This window comes from Abramis brama (assembly GCF_963993115.1).
Source record: "Abramis brama genome assembly, chromosome: 22".
Taxonomy (NCBI): Eukaryota; Metazoa; Chordata; class Actinopteri; order Cypriniformes; family Leuciscidae; genus Abramis; species Abramis brama.
This window is the reverse complement of record NC_139984.1, coordinates 26,739,919-26,759,181: the sequence shown is the minus strand read 5'-3', so window position 1 is coordinate 26,759,181 and position 19,263 is coordinate 26,739,919. Positions and strand designations below refer to the sequence as shown.

General features: G+C 39.0%; 1 protein-coding gene across 2 annotated transcripts in view; it reads right to left on the bottom strand.

Moving 5' to 3' along the window:
- The window catches only part of plekhg5b (pleckstrin homology domain containing, family G (with RhoGef domain) member 5b), a gene marked incomplete at its 3' end in the record, with an annotated part of 81,469 nt that overhangs the window by 50,813 nt on the left and 11,393 nt on the right, over positions 1 to 19,263 (bottom strand). For both annotated transcript variants that reach the window (XM_084098501.1, XM_084098502.1), the window contains exon 3: positions 12,800 to 12,876. In XM_084098501.1, the coding sequence (XP_083954627.1) occupies positions 12,800 to 12,876 (77 nt within the window). The remainder of the gene's footprint in view (positions 1 to 12,799; positions 12,877 to 19,263) is intronic.

Sequence of the window (19,263 nt, the reverse complement as noted above, 5' to 3'; positions counted from 1 at the left end):
AATTAACTGGGGTGGATTACACCGAAGTGCTCAAAACAACGATGTCTCAGATTGGACTTTCGGTCTCCGAGCTTTGCCCTGTGCCTCATGTAGAAGATCCACCAGTCGCTGAGTCGGCCATGCTGCCAGAGTCGTCAGTGAAGCCATCAATTCAGTCTCCATCAGCCACTCCTGTCCCCCTCGTGAACACTACTTCTTCCAGGTCTGTCGCTGAGCCCCGCATTGATCCATCTAATCCTATGCAGCCGGGGACGAGACATTCCACTTCCAGCATTGATGTCCATCCACCTGAAGTCCAGCGCTATGTAGTAGAGCACATTGTGAAGAATGAGGAGAGTGCAGCACATCACCAGAGGATTAGGGTTTTTTCAGGTCGGCATCCCAGACCCACTCATGAGGCTGACTATGACACCTGGCGATCAGGAGTGGAACTGCTGTTGAAGGATCCATCTGTGTCTGATCTCCATCGTTCTAGGAGGATAGTGGAGAGCCTCCTTCCTCCAGCAGCAGACATGGTCAAGCAATTGAGTTCCAGCACATTGCCTACAGTGTATTTAGACATTCTTGACTCTGCATATGCTACTGTTCAAGATGGGGATGAACTGTTTGCTAGATTCATGGACACATTTCAGGATACTGGTGAGAAACCATCTGCCTACTTCCAACGGCTCCAGGTTGTCCTGAATTCCGCCATGAAAAGGGGAGGAGTGATGGAGTCTGAATCAAACCGGCATTTGTTGAACCAGTTTTGTCGTGGATGCTGGGACAATTCTTTGATTGCTGAGCTCCAGCTAAAACAAAAGAAGACTTGTCCACCCACTTTTGCTGAGCTGCTGCTCCTCTTGCGTACTGAAGAGGACCGGGAGGCAGCAAAAGCACATCGAATGAAGCAACATCTGGGGTTTACACGGCAGAAAGCTACATCTCATGCCCAGTTTGCTCGCGCTAACCCTGAAGATGGGGGTGCAGTTTCTGCTTTGATTAACATCACCCAGCAACTAGCTCAACAACTAGCTGACGTCCAGAGACAGTTAGCCATGCTAACGGCCAGCCAGTCAAAGACCAGCTCTATCCCCAAGATTTCTACCTACAGTAAGCCACATGCCAGGGCCACGAATCAGCAGCCTCGTCGCTCCACACCTACTTCTGCAAAACCTGGTTATTGCTTTCGGTGTGGTGAGGATGGCCACATCCGTCCTCAGTGTGAGAATGAACCCAATTCTACTCTGGTTGCTCGTAAAAAGAAGCAGTTCACTAGCAATCAACAAAATGTTTCCAACTCCGTTCATTTAAACTGAGTCCGGTTCCTGTTGTGGGACAGACAGGGGCCAGAGGGGACCAAATCCGTCCCAAGGAAAAGAAGATTGTCAAGTGTGCAGAAATGTCACAGCCCAAGATAAAGAATGCAACCATACAACTTCCAAAGGGCCTGGTGGGCTCTAAATGTTCTGCAGTCGTTCAGATTGCTGGACAGAACTACCACTGCCTTTTGGATACAGGCTCGCAGGTCACTACAATTCCAGTCTCTTTTTACAACCAGAGTCTTAGCGATCACCCTGTGAAGCCCCTGTACGACTTACTCCAGGTAGAGGGTGCCGCCGGTCAGTCAGTGCCATACTTGGGGTATGTAGAGATGACCATAGGTTTTCACAAAGAGTTCGTTGGAGAAGAATTTGATGTGCCGACGCTTGCCTTGGTTGTACCCGATGGTCATCCTGAGGGTTCTTCAATTGTGCTTATTGGCATGAATACTCTGGAGCCTTTATATGAACGATACACCAGCAGTGACATCTCTAATTTTCAACCTACGACCCAAGGATACTGTGCAGTTCTAAAGCTCTTACAACTGAAGCACCAACAAAGCCAGCTGGGTCGAGCAGGATCCGTGAAGTTGTTGAGTCAGACACCAGTCCTGATTCCTTCTGGTCAGACCATTGTCCTAGAAGGTTCTGCCAGAATAGACAGTCCAACTACAGTTCCATGGGCTCTGATTGAACACCCCATATCACCTCTTCCTGGTGGGCTATGCGTCCAGAGTTGTGTCATCACACTTCCAACTCATGCTCCCTACAAGGTTCCTGTCTTCGTTATGAACGAGTCTGAACAAGATGTTCTCATTCCACCAATGACAGTAGTTGCTGATATTGGTACATCACCTACCATCCTGGGCCAGCATACCATAAACACTTCTCCAACCCAAGGAGGTCCCCAAAGTTTGGAGTTAAACTTTGGAGAATCGCCTATTCCACCTGAATGGAAAGAGCGAGTAACATCCAAGCTCAATCAAATGCCTGAAGTGTTTTCTTATCACGACCTTGATTTCGGCTGTACGGACCAGGTAAAACACCATATCAAGCTTCACGATGAAACTTCTTTCAAGCTTCGAGCCAGGCCTATCCATCCCCGCGACATTGAAGCTGTTCGAAGTCATTTGCGGGATCTGCTTGAAGCTGACATCATTCGGGAGTCAGAGTCCCCATTTGCCTCCCCAATTGTGGTGGTCCGGAAACGGAATGGTGATGTTAGGTTGTGCATCGACTATCGTAAATTAAATTTACAAACTGTAAAAGATGCCTATGCCCTGCCGAACCTTGAAGAGTCGTTCTCAGCATTAACGGGCTCTAGATGGTTCACGGTTCTGGATCTGAAGTCCGGATATTATCAGATTCAAATGAGTGAAGCCGACAAGGCTAAAACCGCATTTGTCACACCGCTGGGGTTCTGGGAATGGAATCGGATGCCACAAGGCGTTACGAATGCTCCAAGTACATTCCAGAGACTTATGGAGAAGTGTATGGGGGATTTAAATCTCAAGGAAGCCCTTGTATTTCTAGATGACATCATTATCTTCTCTGACACTCTAGAGGAACATGAGAAGCGCTTACTCCGAGTACTTAACCGCCTGAAGGAATTTGGCTTGAAGCTGTCCCCTGAAAAATGTAAATTTTTCCAGTCCAGTGTACGTTATCTTGGACATGTCGTGTCTGAAAAGGGTGTTGAAACGGACCCTGAAAAAATATCGGCTCTCAAATCCTGGCCAGTCCCCCGAAATCTTAAAGAGCTACGGTCCTTCCTAGGGTTTGCAGGATACTATCGAAGGTTCATTAAAGATTACGCCACCATAGTAAAACCTCTCAATGTCCTTACTAGAGGCTATGTACCCATCCGTCAGTCTAGCAAAGATAAAAGTCCTGCTGGGAAGTTCCTGGACCCGAAGCAGTCCTTTGGGGAGAGATGGACGTCTGATTGTCAAGCTGCTTTTGACACAGTGATTTCTAAGTTAACATCTGCTCCTGTCCTTGGGTTCGCCAATCCGAAGTTGCCTTACATCCTTCACACAGATGCTAGCATAATCGGATTGGGAGCCGTTCTATACCAAGAACAGGATGATCAACTCCGGGTAATTGCCTATGCCAGCCGAGGACTATCTCAGAGTGAGTCTCGATATCCGGCACACAAACTTGAGTTTCTGGCCTTAAAATGGAGTGTCACAGAGAAATTCCATGATTATCTTTATGGTGCTAACTTCACAGTTGTTACAGACAACAATCCTCTTACATACGTTTTGACCTCAGCAAAATTGGACGCCACAAGCCACCGTTGGCTAGCTGCGTTGTCAACGTATTCCTTCAAGATGCAGTACCGTGCTGGCAAACATAACTTTGATGCCGATGCTCTGTCCAGACGTTACCATGAAGTGCCAGATAAGGCTACAAGCTGTGAAGAATGGGAAGTTGTGAACCGCCTAGCAGGACAACTGTGTTACCCTGGTGAAGTTGCAGAAATCTCCCCCGACATTGTGGTTGCTATATGTCAGAGCAGTCTTGTCAGATCATGCTGTCCTGCTGACTACACTCGACTTGATGTGACATTAGTTGAGTCTCTTTCTGTCCATGCAAATATTATTCCTGACTGTTTTGCTGAGGAAGAGTCACATGGCCTTCCTGTCATTTCCCCTTTGAACCACGCTGATTTGAAAGAAGAGCAGCGTGTCGATCCAGCAATTCGAGAGGTCATTTACCAGCTTGAGACGGGAGAAAAGGTCTCTTCCACTGTCAGAGAGGAACTTCCTGAGCTTCCGTTGTTACTACGGGAGTGGAATCGGTTAGAGCTGGAAGATGGAATTTTATACAGGAGAAGACAGGATGAAGATAAACTTGTCCTTCAGCTTGTTCTGCCCCCAAGGTTGCGTTCTACTGTGCTGAAGAGTCTCCATAGTGATATGGGGCACATGGGCATAGAGCGAACTCTGGATTTGGTGCGGCAGCGATTCTTCTGGCCAAAAATGGCAGCTAATGTTGAGAACTTCATTAAAACCTGTGGTCGGTGTATAAGACGCAAGACTCCTCCTGAAAAGGCAGCTCCTTTAGTGAATATTCAAACCAGTCGTCCTTTGGAACTAGTATGTATGGATTTTCTAACGCTTGAGCCGGACAGCAGCAACACGAAGAACATCTTAGTGCTTACTGATCACTTCACCAAATTTGCAGTCGCTATTCCAACTGCAAACCAGAAGGCTAAAACTGTGGCGAAGTGTCTGTGGAACGACTTTATGGTTTGCTACGGCATTCCCGAACGCCTACATTCTGACCAAGGCCCAGACTTTGAGTCTAAACTGATTAAAGAGCTCTGCGAGGTAGCTGGCATCAAGAAAACTCGGACTACTCCATACCATCCCAGGGGCAACCCTGTCGAGCGTTTTAACCGGACGCTGTTAAACATGCTGGGAACTCTTGAGAGCAAGCAGAAGGCTAAGTGGAGGGAATATGTTAAACCTCTTGTCCATGCGTATAACTGTACGCGGAATGAGGTCACAGGGTTCACACCTTATGAACTCCTGTTTGGACGATCACCACGGCTCCCGGTTGACTTAGCTTTCGGGTTGCCAGTCCGTGACTCTTTATCTTCCTCGCACTCCCAGTATGTGAAGGACTTAAGATCACGTCTTGAGGAGAGCTATAAGCTTACATGCCAGAATGCTCAGAGGTCAGCAAAAAGGAACAAGAGTCGGTTCGATCAACGTGTAAAACCTGCAAGCTTGGATGTTGGAGACAGAGTCCTTGTTCGCAACGTCAGAATCCGAGGAAAACACAAGCTAGAAGACAAGTGGGAACAAGAGGTGTATGTGGTTGTGAAACGTGCTGGGGATCTTCCAGTTTACATTGTCCGGCCAGAGACCAGGGAGGGACCTAATCGCACGCTCCATCGTGATCTGCTCTTGCCCTGTGGCTTCCTATCGGCTTCGGTTATAGAGGACTTTCCAGAAGATCTTACTGCTCAAAAACCCCATACTCGTAGCCAGAGTCGCAACCGTACTGACCGAGTTGACATCTTTGAGGATGAGGATACAGAGGATGCTGAACTTACCATCCTTGGGAGTTTTCCTCAGTCCCCTATGAAGTTCAGTGTGGAAGGAGTGAGTGGAGGTGAACATGACCCAACGATCTGTGACATTGTGGGTTCCGCCTTACCGACAGCCCCAAGTGACACTGAATCTGTTCCACCTTTTCCACAAAGCTCTGAAAGAAGACCTTCAATTGCAACCCACTTACCTGACATTGAAGAGTCTTGGCCAACCATTGGTGAAGATCTGTCTATGTTTAGCTGTGAGGTAGAAACTCCTGTGGAAGAGGAGTTGGAAGAGCTTGGAAATTCTCTACTTGAGCCTATAGATGAACATGTTACGAGAGAGATGGAGCTACCTGTGGGAGGAGAATTGGGAATTCCTGTGGAAGAGATAACTGTCAATGTGTCTGAAGCTGAAGTGCTTCTGGAGCCCGAGGCTGAAGTTCGTGAGCCGGTCCAATCTGAGTCATCTGTGGGTCTAGCTGCTCATAGTTCTGCTACTGCCCCTAGTGATATAGTGGGATCTGATGTAGTACCCAGACGTTCAGGTCGGCAGCGTCAACCCCTTCAACGACTTCAATATGCAGTATTGGGCAACCCATTAATTTCAGTCGTTCAAACACTTTTTCATAGCTTGTCTAATGTTTATACAGAGGCCCTTAGTCACGCCGCTGCAGCAGACTCTGTCCCTAAACTGTAATAGCTTGCTTCAGCAGGTTCTATGCAACGGGGACGTGCATGATTTAAAGGGGGAGGGTGTAACCCAGACGTTTTTCCTTATTCTCTTTATTTGCGGTTCCACATTATGTTCGCGTTGTCGCGAGACTTCGTGAATCATCGCGAGACTTGACAGAGTGTTGCGTCACTTTCCTTTAAATACGGCCGCGCGCTGTTGTTTGGTATGTGTGTGCGCGAGCCGGTGTGTTGAGCTGCTGCAGGTAGGCGTTTAGCCGTTCAAACATTCTATTAATTAAACTGCTGGTTTAACTATTATGTATGCCAACCTTTTAGATTGCCTCTACCTTTTCAAATGACTGCTGTTGAGTGACTTAATGATACAGGAACTGGTGAGTTGTCACTGTTTGTTATACGGTGCTAAAAGTGTGTTGTATATGGTTCTGTTAGCCGGTGCTGGCGCTGGCTGTACTTTAATCATACTGAGTCTGACTATATATTTTGTGCCTATTTAAATGAGCGATACATTAATTAATCTTGATATTGTTATTGAATTATGAAGTCAACTACTTTGCTACTTTGATTCTGAAATGTATTTTGAAGCTATTTATTGATATTTGTCTATTTATAAGAGTACTCTTGCTGATTGTTAAATTATTTATATTGCTATATGCAGTATTTATACTGAATCATGTACATGATGAAACAAACGAACTGAGATTGATTATGATAATGTGATGACTTTATTATATTATGATTATGGTGATATAGTTGTGATGCTTGGAACCAGAGTGATGTATTAATTGGTCCTGTTTTGTACAGGCCAGGTTCTGTGCATTGATGGCGAGCCACTAGGCCCAAACCTGATGCTTCGGAGTGCATGCATCTACCGGTGTGGTAGGAGGCACTGCAGCTGCTAATTTGACGCTTGCGTACACACACCCTGAGACATTTACATACACTCTGAGACATTTACACACACCCTGAGACATTTACACACACCCTGAGACATTTACATACACTCTGAGACATTTACACACACCCTGAGACATTTTCACACACCTTGGACATTTTTCATATCCATACATTGGTACTGATTTTATAAACTGTTCTATCATGGACTCATTGGTCTTTGCCTGTCTCGAGGACTGTGTGTTGTGGACTACTGCGGCTTCAAGCACCTTTTTATGATTGAGAGAATTCTGAGATTGTAGTATGCTCATTAATAACTTTGAACTGAATACTTCTTATGTGCACGTGTAAATATTGTAAATACTTGTTGTCCTATCTGTAATACAACTCATAATTGCACTGCAATCTTGACTCCGTGTATCATTGAACTTCACCTTTTCCTCCCTGAGCTAAACTAAGATCTTCTGATACTGGTCTACTATTTTATCTATAATTGCAGCACTTATATATGCTACAATACTCTGCCACAAAAACCTGTTAAACCTTGAAATACGCTACTAACTATTTTGTTTATAAGTAAAAATGCACCTAGAGTTATTTTTAGTGCCTTACTGGGCTTGAACACACACTTATTTGTATCAAAAAAAAATTTTTTAAAAGCCTGTCAATGTCCCTCATAAATACAGTCATTTATCTCTTACATGAACATAAATGGTTGAGAAAGAAAGTGCATGTCTATCAGTATATTAGATCAGTGCATTCGCTCTTAAAGTGACAGCAGCCTAATGAACCTGCTTTGTTCTATAGTCGTTTTAGGTAAGTCTATTTCATTTGTGTCTTTTTTCTATTGTAGTTTTATATCCTATTGCTTGTAATAATTTTTATTTGTTACATGTCTTCAGTGAGCTTGAGCTTTTTTGAAAAAAATGTTTTTAAGTATGTTAGTTAGGCTAGTATTAGTTTGTGATTCTGACATTTTAATTCAATTTCTATATCATGATTGATATGGATTTAAAGCAAAAAATAACTATAATCTGATATAAAATTATTCATATTGTGTTCATAATATTCATTTTCATAATATTTTGCTTATATCATCCACCCCTAGACTCATCAGTTGACTTCGCCAATGAATTAGTCAGTTGTTGTCCATCCTGACCCATTTCTAGTCAAAAGACAAAAGGATACCCTAAGTCAATTATTGGCCAAACAGCCTGTGTGGGCCATAGCATTGTTACAGCTCACTCGGTTCTTAAAGGAGCCATCCAGAATCATTTTTATATATATATATATATATATATATATGTATGTAAAAATAAGCCATTAGAGCGATCATCAACCTCTGCCGCTGCCCAGAGTTACCCATGAATCATTAGGGTAATGAAAAGCTAAATATTTATGGGCCGTTTCAGAACAGACGCAAATGAGAAAAGAGGGCCGAATGAGACGGCATGCGTTCCATCACTCAGCAACACGCCTTGGGAAAGATTTACAGCGGAATGAGGAAACAGAAGGAAAAACTGAAGTTATCTGGAAATGAGTAGCGAGGACACTTTCCCTGAAGTAGTGTCGTTTGAGTAAGTGGCTAGACGGAGGAAGATTTATTTAGAAACGGATAAGTTGTTATAGAGAAAGTGAGGGCAGTTATCTGATCTATCATTGCGTCTGACACACACACACACACACACACACATAAACCAACCAACCCGCAGAGCTCTCAGCTGTTTGTCTTTGGTGGGGTGGATTTCCCTGGCGATCCACACCTTGTCTAGTCCTGTTGGGTCGTGAATGGAGGTAATTGGCGCTGAGTGATGGAAGCACGCTCAGACTGGCCCATCTCTACATGGAAACAGAATCAGACACCAGAAGATACAACCGGGAAAAGACCAACCCACAGACTCCAGAGTCCCGTTAGCCATTCATTTATCTTTTTCTTCTTTTAAAAAAAATCATTTTAATAGAAATTATAGGATCAGAAAAGCGTTACTGTTAACTAACTGAAATAAGCTGAAGTACTAAAATTACTAAAACTGAAACAAAAAAACGAATACATTAGTAGTTTGATAATTGAAATAAAGCTGAAATAAAATCCTATATGTTAGATGAAAAATAATACAAATTAAAGCTATACAGTAGTCAACATTTGAAGTGGATCAAAAAAAGTTCATCCAAGTTGTCCTAAGACGAGAACGGGTATTGTTCAAAATTCATGTATAACTTTGATGAAAGGTTTTTTGATCCACTTCAAATGTTGACTACTGTAGAAATACATGATAAAAATGGCAAAAACAGCAAAATAGCTAAACCTAAAAACTATTTTAAAAAATCATTTTCAGTAACTTAAAGCTGAAAAACTTAAATTAGAAATGTTGCCTTTACTACTATCTGAAATAAATTAGTTGAAGTAGGCCTACTAAAATTATTGAAAAAATAAAAATATAATTATAATACATAAAATATTTTTGAAAACTAATAAAATAGCAAAAGCACATAAAATCACTTAAACTAAAATTAAAACTGAAAATATAAAAATAAAAGCTAATTAATAAATACTAAAACAAGTTTGTGCTGTGCAACACGTCAGAACATGTACAGTACCGTCAGCCAAGAGCTCATTTTTAAGGCTTTCCATAATTACTTGGTTAAAACGACTAGATTCTACTAGGTTAAACAAACGCCACACCACAGCATTTTAAAAACTGTCGAAAGCAAGCACTTTCTAATTTAAGTATTTAAGACATGCATTTAACTTTTGTCTTCTTGTCAGCATTATTCTTCCAACAGACTATAAATAAATACAGTCCTCCTTAAACCAGCAACATTAGGGACAGTTGTGCAAGAGCCATGACTAGTTACACAGCAAAAAATGACACAGACAGTGATTCAGACATCTGAAGCAGTGTGTTTGTCATCAGCTTTTTTTACAGTCCTAAATGCAAACACACACACACGCACAGCCGTGTCTCTTTGCCTCCTCCTAGTGGTCAGGGTGAGTTACTGCACAGGAATCCTGCTACTTTTCTGTCAGGAATTCAAAATTATGACTTTCAAAATACTATGTTTATACACAAAGGTAGTGGATAAAAGGGTAAGATGTGCCAGTGGAGTGGGTAAGCTGTGTCACCCTGTTGATCTACATTTAGAAAGGGCCAATGATGCACAGCTGCCTGTGATAGATAGATGCAAATGAGAAAATTAAACCTTTATTGTTGCTGTAATTATTACTATTTTTGCATATCAAAATACTTTCTACAATGCCGGAAAAAGACTGTCAAAGCAAAGTTATTCAGGTCTAAAAATAAATATCTAATTTTTTTTACTAATGCATAAAACGGTGTACATTATTTCTAAGTGGCTCAGCTATAGTTAGCTTTTGCATCAAAATGTAAGAAATACAAATAAAGCGAAAACTATTACAAACTTTAAAAAAATGTTTCACTACAATAAGATATTCTGAGTTTTAAATATTTCCTTGCGTGTTTGTGGCTTGTTATAGATGCTTTCTTCTAATTTTAGCTTAGAAATAATAATATATCAGAGAATTAAATAATTAAGAATATAATATATATTAAATATTAAAATAATTAATAATAGGCTAATAATAATAATAATAATAATAATAATAATAATAATAAGAAGAAGAAGAAGAAGAAGAAGAAGAAGAAGAAGAAGGTGGTAGAAATATTTTTTCAAAAGATTTAATACATTCAATACAACACATTAAATTAACCAAAATTTACAGTTAGGACATTTATAATTTTATAATTTCACAATTGTTTTTAACATTGTTAATAATCAGAAATGTTTATTGAGCAACAAATCAGCATATTAGAATGTTTCTGAAGGATCATGTGACACTGACGACTGGAGTAATGAAGCTGAAAACTTTGATCACAAAACTAAATTACATTTTAAAATAAGATTTTATATATATATATATATATATATAAAAATCTTATTTTAAAATGTAATTTTAAAATATATATATAAAAAATGTTTTTTTTTTTTTTTTTTTGAGCTAATAAATGCAGCCTCGGTGAACAGAACATTAGAGATTTCTTTTTAAAAACAAATGATTTTACTGATCCCAGACTTTTGAACGATACATCACCCCAGAACGAGGAGTAACAAACAAGCCATAAACAATCAAGTTACAAGACAAGCTTTCTAAATGAAGACACGGCATGTCAACGAGGGGATGACCAGTAATAAAAACAATGGAGGCACAGAGGGAGGTGAAGGTGACAATGAGACTAGAAACATTCCTCCCTCATGCACGTTTCTCTGTAATCTCCTTGCATAAGCAGAGCCCGTGACCTCGGGGCGAGCACAATCACCGACCCCCTACAGCGGTCCTGGTCACATAATCATAAACCCAGAGCCCTCGTGTGCTCACTTATACACACAAACACGCTGGAGAACGGCACGCACAGACATCACATTACAGGCGGACTTCAGGCTTTTGCATGAATGGAGAGTGATTTACAACTGTTTTTAAAGAATGATTAGGTGAGACTTAGCAAGCTCCAACAGGTAACAGCTCTGTGGTTTGATTTTCGTCGTCTCTCAAAATAAAATGAGCTCAACACTCTAGTAAGAAGTAAAAAGTAAAATAAATCACAGTAAGGAGGGAATAAATAGCTTGTCTGCTTTAACATAAACTGAAGGATAAGTGCTGACCATTAAGTGGGTTATACTGTACACTTCTGCAGAATATTTTCCCATAAAGTTCACTTATAACGCTAGTTTTTGCATAGTAATTTATTTTATCATGAACATTTTATTTTTAATTAAGTATAGAGATGAAAGACAGACGGACGGATATATAGAGATAGACAGAGATATAGATTATATCTATCTATCTATCTATCTATCTATCTATCTATCTATCTATACATACACACAAAATATTTTTAAAATGTTATAATAAAATATTTCTTAATTTAATGTATCAATGTTGAATAAAATATAACTATATTTAATTTAAAGTTAATTAAATTAATTTAAATAAATAAATTAAGTTTAAAATAAATATTAAAATATTATATATATATTATATTAAAAAATGCATGTTATATCTTAAAGATTTTTTTCAAGGAATTAATATTTTATTTAGCAATGCATTTTCTATTTTCTAATTAATGCTGTTCCTTTTAACTTCCTATTCATCAAAGAATCATTAAAAAAAAATCAAAAAGGCGCAATTGTTTTCAACATTGATAATAATAATAAATGTTTCTTGAGCAGTAAATCAGCATATCAGAATGATTTCTGAAGGATCATGTGACACTCAAGACTGAAAATTCTGCAGAGATTCCAAAATAAAACAGTTATTCAAAACTGTAATATTATTATATTTTTTATCAAATAAATGCAGCCTTAGTCATTTTTCACAAAAAAACTGACCAACCACAAACTTTTGAGAGAAATTCTGTCTGTCTATAAAAACATCTGCTAAATGGACCTGAGAGTACCACACTCTTTTAGCTACAATAGCTGAAAGCTTTAATCAAATCACTAAGAATATCTTACAAATAAACACATTCAAAAAAGTAGTTTCTTGTCACCATTACACCCAAACCTGCTGCATAACGTTCCACTCAACACAATAACAGCCGTCTACCTCATTCCCAACTATGATTCCCAAAGCACACAGAAAGTTATCAAAGCCTTCCTGAGAGTTGACTTGTGTTCCCTGCTCTCCTGTGTCAGAGAGCATCAGCTTATGAGAGGGAATTCATTTCACAGTCTGGTGGCCAGAGAGGCGACCTCGTATCCCAGCAGGCCTTTCTCTGATCCTCTAAACCACGAGAAGGCGAGATCTCGCAGTGTTCTTCGGGACGGGCGTCTGGTGTGCTGCTCTTACCTTTGAGGCGTGACGGCGCTCGGTGCAGTCTGGATGCTGGCACAACACACACTCCTCTTCCTGAGCCGGCTTCTCGTCTGCAACAGTGAAGCACACACAGATACACATTAAAACCCCTTAGAGAACCGGCGGTAAACGTGTACATTTTCTGAAGAAAAACGGCATTGCCAGGGTGTTGCTAAGCGGTCGCTAATGTATTCAATGTTTACGGAGTTTCTACGCAGTTGAAAGAGTATTTTGGATTGATGCTATGAGGTTGCTAAGGTCTTATGGGTGGTTGCTAGGGTGTTGTGGTGTTCTTTTGTTTGAGTTGAAAATCATAAGTCAGATCATTTAAAGTTTGTTCGAGTTTTTAAAGAAAAATTATGTCACCACCATATTGCCAGTGTGTTGCTAAATGGATTGATGCTATAAAGGTTTTTTATAGGTGTTATGAGTGGTTGCTAGGGTGTTATGAGTGGTTGCTAGGGTGTTGTTGTGTTCTTTTCAAAAAGCAAAACAAAAAAAACTGACCTAAACAAAAAAGTAAAACAAAACATGACAGGTCCTAAATACTAAGAGGATATATAGTGCAATAAATGGACAGACAGAGGAACTTCAACAGGATATAAACAGGACAGGGAAGAAGACAACAACAACAACAACAACAACAACAACAACAACAACAAAAAGGAAGTAAAAAAAGAAGAGACAACATAAACAAGATGCAATATCACTTTCGCTTCATTCTTGACTGGATAAACAGGTGTTTCTTATTAGCACAGTGCAAAACTAAAACTGACCACACTATAAACATTCATTTTATGAGTACTAATTATTTGCTTTAAAGATCTGTGTGTCTGTATGTAACGTTAGATGGGAACTTTAGGACAGTTAACGGCCACATTTGCAAGCACTCCTCTGTAGAAGTCGACCCAACAAAAACTTTCCATTCTCCTCTCCGCTTACAGATTCAATATGCTCAGGAAAAATTATGAACATCTTTTCCATCTGGAGATCTTTTGCTTTAAATGTGTAAGTAATACGCCTCAGTATCAGATCCTAGACCAATGGTTCCCAAAATGAGGAACGCGTAACGTTACAGATGGCGTTCGCAAACTAAATTCTTGGTTTTGCAGTTCATTTAATTCTAACGTAACGTTACCCCACCTTAAAAACAACAACAACAAAAATGTAACAGGCAAAATGTTACTTCTAGTGTAAAAAAAAAGAAAATAGTAGTGCCGTAAAAGGTAAAATACATGAAATCCAGTCAATTTGCCTCATCTATTGCGGTAAAAACTGACTTCATCCACAAAAGCAGCGTGAATAGGTTGCGTGCAGAGTATGCCACCTTAGCAAATCACGCTACATTACTGCCTTTTTTCGTCAATGTCCCTTTGTAAAAGTGTTTTTTTTAAGCATACTACCATGCAGAACAAATATAGATACAGACTGTGCATAAATACGTGCAAGAATGTTTTTTTACCGAACATATCGTTGTGCGTCTCCAAGCAACACACAGTGGTGTTTCATTGAATGAATCAGGAGTCAGTGATTAAATGACTCATTCATAAATACAGCCACTTGCTTCATTACTGAATCAACGAATCAATTAATCAATGCATCAACGAATCAATGAATCAATGACTCACTCATTAAGACAGTGATTTGCTGCCACCTAACTGGCGGTTTTAGTTTAATATTTATAAGTATTCTCTTGGTTTTTACCATCATTTCATATCTTATTATTATGTAAAACAAATCATAACATTATAATATGCCATTGTAACTGCATTCATGCCATCTCTGAGCAGTTAAACTGTGAAAATGCATCTAGATGCAGCTTGTGTCACTGCAGTGCAAAGATTACTTTTGTTGATACTGATTTCATTTGATTGAAATGATTGATTTAGCTTAATTTATTGCTTTATTTGTTATATTAATTCAATTAATGGGATTTTAAGAATTTAACATAAAACATGGCACGTACATTTAATATGGTTAGAAAAACTTTGCCTTCTTAAAGGTAAAAATAATGCATCTGAAAATCAATTTCATCATGGAATAGGTGTGACTGCAGTCTTAGTGGAAGAGAGGATATTAAAGAAGGATATGCAGAAGGATATGAAATGCCTCAGTTTGGGAACCACTGCTTTAGACAATCAAGAGTGTCATGAATCAGAAACTTGTGACTAATCCTAAAATTATGTGACACGACAGTGTCTGACCACAGCACCAGCTGCCTGCGCTGGCGTACCAGTTTAGAGAATTTCAGGGAAGCATCACTATTCCTCATATTTATTCTTTCCAAACACTTGGGTGATAAAACGTCTGCAGATGTTTAAAGTAAAACAGGTGAAAAAAGCATAGTACTTTGCTAGTTTACTCTGTAAAAAATGGATAAAATACAAAATATAAAAATAAATAAACAATAAATAAAAAGTCAAATAAAACAAAAAGAAAATTAAATTTCAAGAGGTCACAATAAGATAATACACAAGAGATTTGATAATCTTATGATGTTTTTTGACATTTATAATGAATAAAAACAGTAGGCCCTACATGTTTAGCTTAGCGCAGAATGCTAGTAATACTGGTGGTAAGAGTCTGATTCAGCAGTATTCATCTCTTTAATTATCTCTATAACTTCCTCCTGTTCCTTTCCTTCACACACACACACACACACACACACACACACACACACACACACACACACACACACACTATCCCTTTCTCTTCCTCTCTGTTTAACATGGACAGGAATGTCTGACCTCAGCACAGCTGATTAGGCCCAAATCAAACAAATAATAAAAGCAAGCTAGCGGCACATGTATTGTCAACCTCAACACACACAGTGAGACAGCATATGCGTACGGCAACTTATGCAGTCATGCTCTAAATACAGCGGGGGAAAAAACTCACTGTGGCCAATATTTTAAAGCCAAAGTGAATAAAATGTGAGTGTTGTTTACCTTTTGGGTTTCCAACTTCAGAAAAGGTAAACACAGTTTGTTAATGTTTTAATACAATATAAAGTCACAATTTAATAAAAAAAACTAATAAATAAATAAATAAATAAATAAATAAATAACAATAAAAAAGGATAAAAGCTGAAACTATAGTTGCATGCTAAAACATTCTGGAAAAATGTTTTTTGATAAAAACTGAAATAGTTTTCGGAAGCTAAGACGTTGAAGTTGGGCAACCATGGTTTAGTTCGTTGAAAATCTTTAGCTTTTTACTTCTGTTTACTTCTTTAGGCTTCAAAATTCATAAAAGTTGCGTTCATCTGTGAAAACTATCTCAATGGACAAAATGTGTAGGTATCATAAACTTTTGCTGATCATAGAGCTCGTTTCTTGCGATAATCCAGAAGCCTATGAGAAAATCATATTGGGTTTTTGTCGAGGGAACCAGTGTGATGCGAACTGCCGATTAGCCTACAAAGTGACGTCATAACTGCACTACTTTATAGCAAACTAGCAAACTAGCTTTGAAAACATTAGATCTCACCCTCCCTTCAGAGCGTCTCCAAAGCCACGCCTCCTTCAAAACACATGAACGCACACAGCCAGAGCGGAGTCTGCAAAGCGTCACGAGAGACGGCGTTAAATTACCTCATGTCTCAAAGCACATAACATTATAATAATAGTGAACTTAAACAAATTACAGAGCTCTAGTTGTACCACCTGACTGCTGCAGATTAATTTTGGTGTTGATAGTGTTGACAATGAAACGCATAAATCTGAGTCTGAGGATGTAAACAGCTCCGGGTAGAACGTCACGGGTTGCCATCTTGTAATCACGGTAATTACGACACGATGTGAACACAGCATAAGCTTGTTGTTTTGGTTGAGGAGAAACTGTAAAAGGCGGCTGCTGTTTGTTTGTGGCTCTCAGTGTCTGTTTGTAATGCAATGATTAGAAGAAAAAATTTTGGTCCTGAGACTTTCACAAAAGATATACAAGTTTTCATATTTAGACCACTTCTATTATTGATTGCTATCAGGATGTGAAGAAAGTTTCAACCAGTATAACAAACAAATGCCTAGCCTACATTTAAGTATGTAAAATATAAAATGAATAACAACTAGCCTATAAAATATATGAATAAAATAAATTGAGTAATACAAAATATTTAATAAAATACAAAGTAATAATAGAAAACGAAACAACTAATTATTAGAAATAATAATAAAAACAACAACATTACAATAGAATGAGTTTATATAATAATAATAATAATAATAATAATAATAATATACATTATTACTACAAATAATAATGTATTAATATAATCAGTATTATTATTATGAAAAATATTGCAAAATGTAAAAAAAAAAAAAAAACAAGACTTGACAATCTTACAATGTTATATAAAATACGTAAAATATAAAATGAATAATAAATAAATATGCTCATAGAACAAACCATTCAGGACAAGCCAAATACTTTGGACCGTGACATACTAGGACCCCAACCCGTACAAGCATTAGAAATAGTAATGCTCGTCTTAGCAAACACCTCTAATAATCATACAAATCAGTGATCCATAAAACAAAGGCGTACAGTTCCCAACCGACAATCCCACAACCCTGCAGCCTTATTATAATCTTCCTCAAAGAAGACCACACAGTAAGGACCTGACCTTAACTGTACCATGTTTACCATGTATAGGCAGAGAGGAGGTTTCTAAAAGTATGTTTACGTATCGCTTTTGTGCGGGCTTTTACAAGGAATTTGAGGAATGCCTTAGATCAGTGGTGAATTTATCCCTCTGTCCTGTACCACTGAGGCGACTGGCACACTACTGGAACTACTGTCTGATGTCTTGCCTCGTTCTCATGCTTCGCTCTGAAGGCTAAACCTCCCCTTCAGCCGGAGACGCTGGAGAGAGTTATGTAACGCGAGGCGTCTACTAGAAGACAGATGGTGGACGGCAGCAGCCTGCCAAGGTACGAGGTGTTTCGCTTGACTGTCAGAGATGCCGCCAACTGCTGCATCACCACATGGGAAAATAAAAGTGTTTAAAACTATATGGTGAACAGGATCCCATTGAATACACATTAAAATGACTGTTGGCTAATAGAAAGGCATCTGTACCCAACACAAACTGCTTACAAAGGCACAACATAGCTTATAAAATGGACCCAAAACAGCGGCAGGAATCCCTCCATCACACACACACAAACAAAGATCTGCTGTGAGGAGACGCTGGTTCTGATGCCTGTATCGAACTGTGACGAGAAAAAACAGGTATGCTTAAGTCACATTGTGAGAGATTTTCTTTATATCACAATGTGTGAAATAAAATACACAATTATGAGAATTATATAGTTGCAAATGTCACATTGTGAAATATAAAAGTCACAAATTGAAAATATAATTATGAAATATAAGGTCTCAGATTATGAGAACGTCACAATTACGAGAAATAGAATTTAAAATTCTTTGAGGCAGAAATCGGCTTCCATATCAAAGTAATTTTGCATTCGGACCACGATTTTTCTCTTTTAGCGGAAAACCAAATGTAAAAAATGTTATTGTATTGCATTGTCAACCAAAATTTTTAGTTTGTGTATGCCTATTTTAATTAGACAATGTCCAGTCAAATCGAATTAGAAACACTGAGATGATAAACATTTTCAGTACTAAGTTTCAAAAATTGTCTGCTTTAAAAACTAAAAATGCAATAAGCACATTTTAGTTATTTTCATTCATGTCATTGACAGAACACTGACAGTAAGTCTCTGACGTCCATGCCTCCAGCACTGCTTCTTACACAACATGCAGAGAGGACTTAAGAGGCCACACACTTGAATCTCGAGGACATAGAGTAATAAGACCATTTTAAAGGCACCAATAGAGCTAATCTTACAGCAATGTGCTTTATAAAATGACTGCATAATCCACTATGAGTTTCTGAAATTTTCCCATCACCGCTACTACCTCAAACACCAAAGTGAGCCATGACCCACCATTATAATCCCCCAGACTAATTACGGCATTCGAGAGGACAAGTATGCACTTAGAAATGCAGTACGCTCCTCTTCTGCAGGCCGCAGTGGCCAGAGAGCGGCTCTCAGTAATGGATCAGCCTTAATTACAGGTCTTATGAATGGAAGAGATCAAAGAAGAGACTCCGTGTTAAAGCTTTCCATCTCCAGATGAGTGTCCCAAATGTTCCGGAAGAAATTTGGATTGCATAAGTTGTGAGACAAAAAAATAAAGCACTGAGGAGGACTGAATGATAGGCTAATGAAAAACAGTGTGTCTAGTTTCATCATATACTATTATTATTAGCATAGGGGTAAGGGCAAGAGTACCGAAGAATATGGAGGTGGCAGTAATGATTGACCATAATAACACATCTTTCAAAAACACAAATCGAAGGCAGCAAGCATACAAAGTTAACAAGAAGTGTGGAGAGGTCTTATGATGAAAAACAGCTTAAGATAGCGCTACAAACAACAGGAAACAAT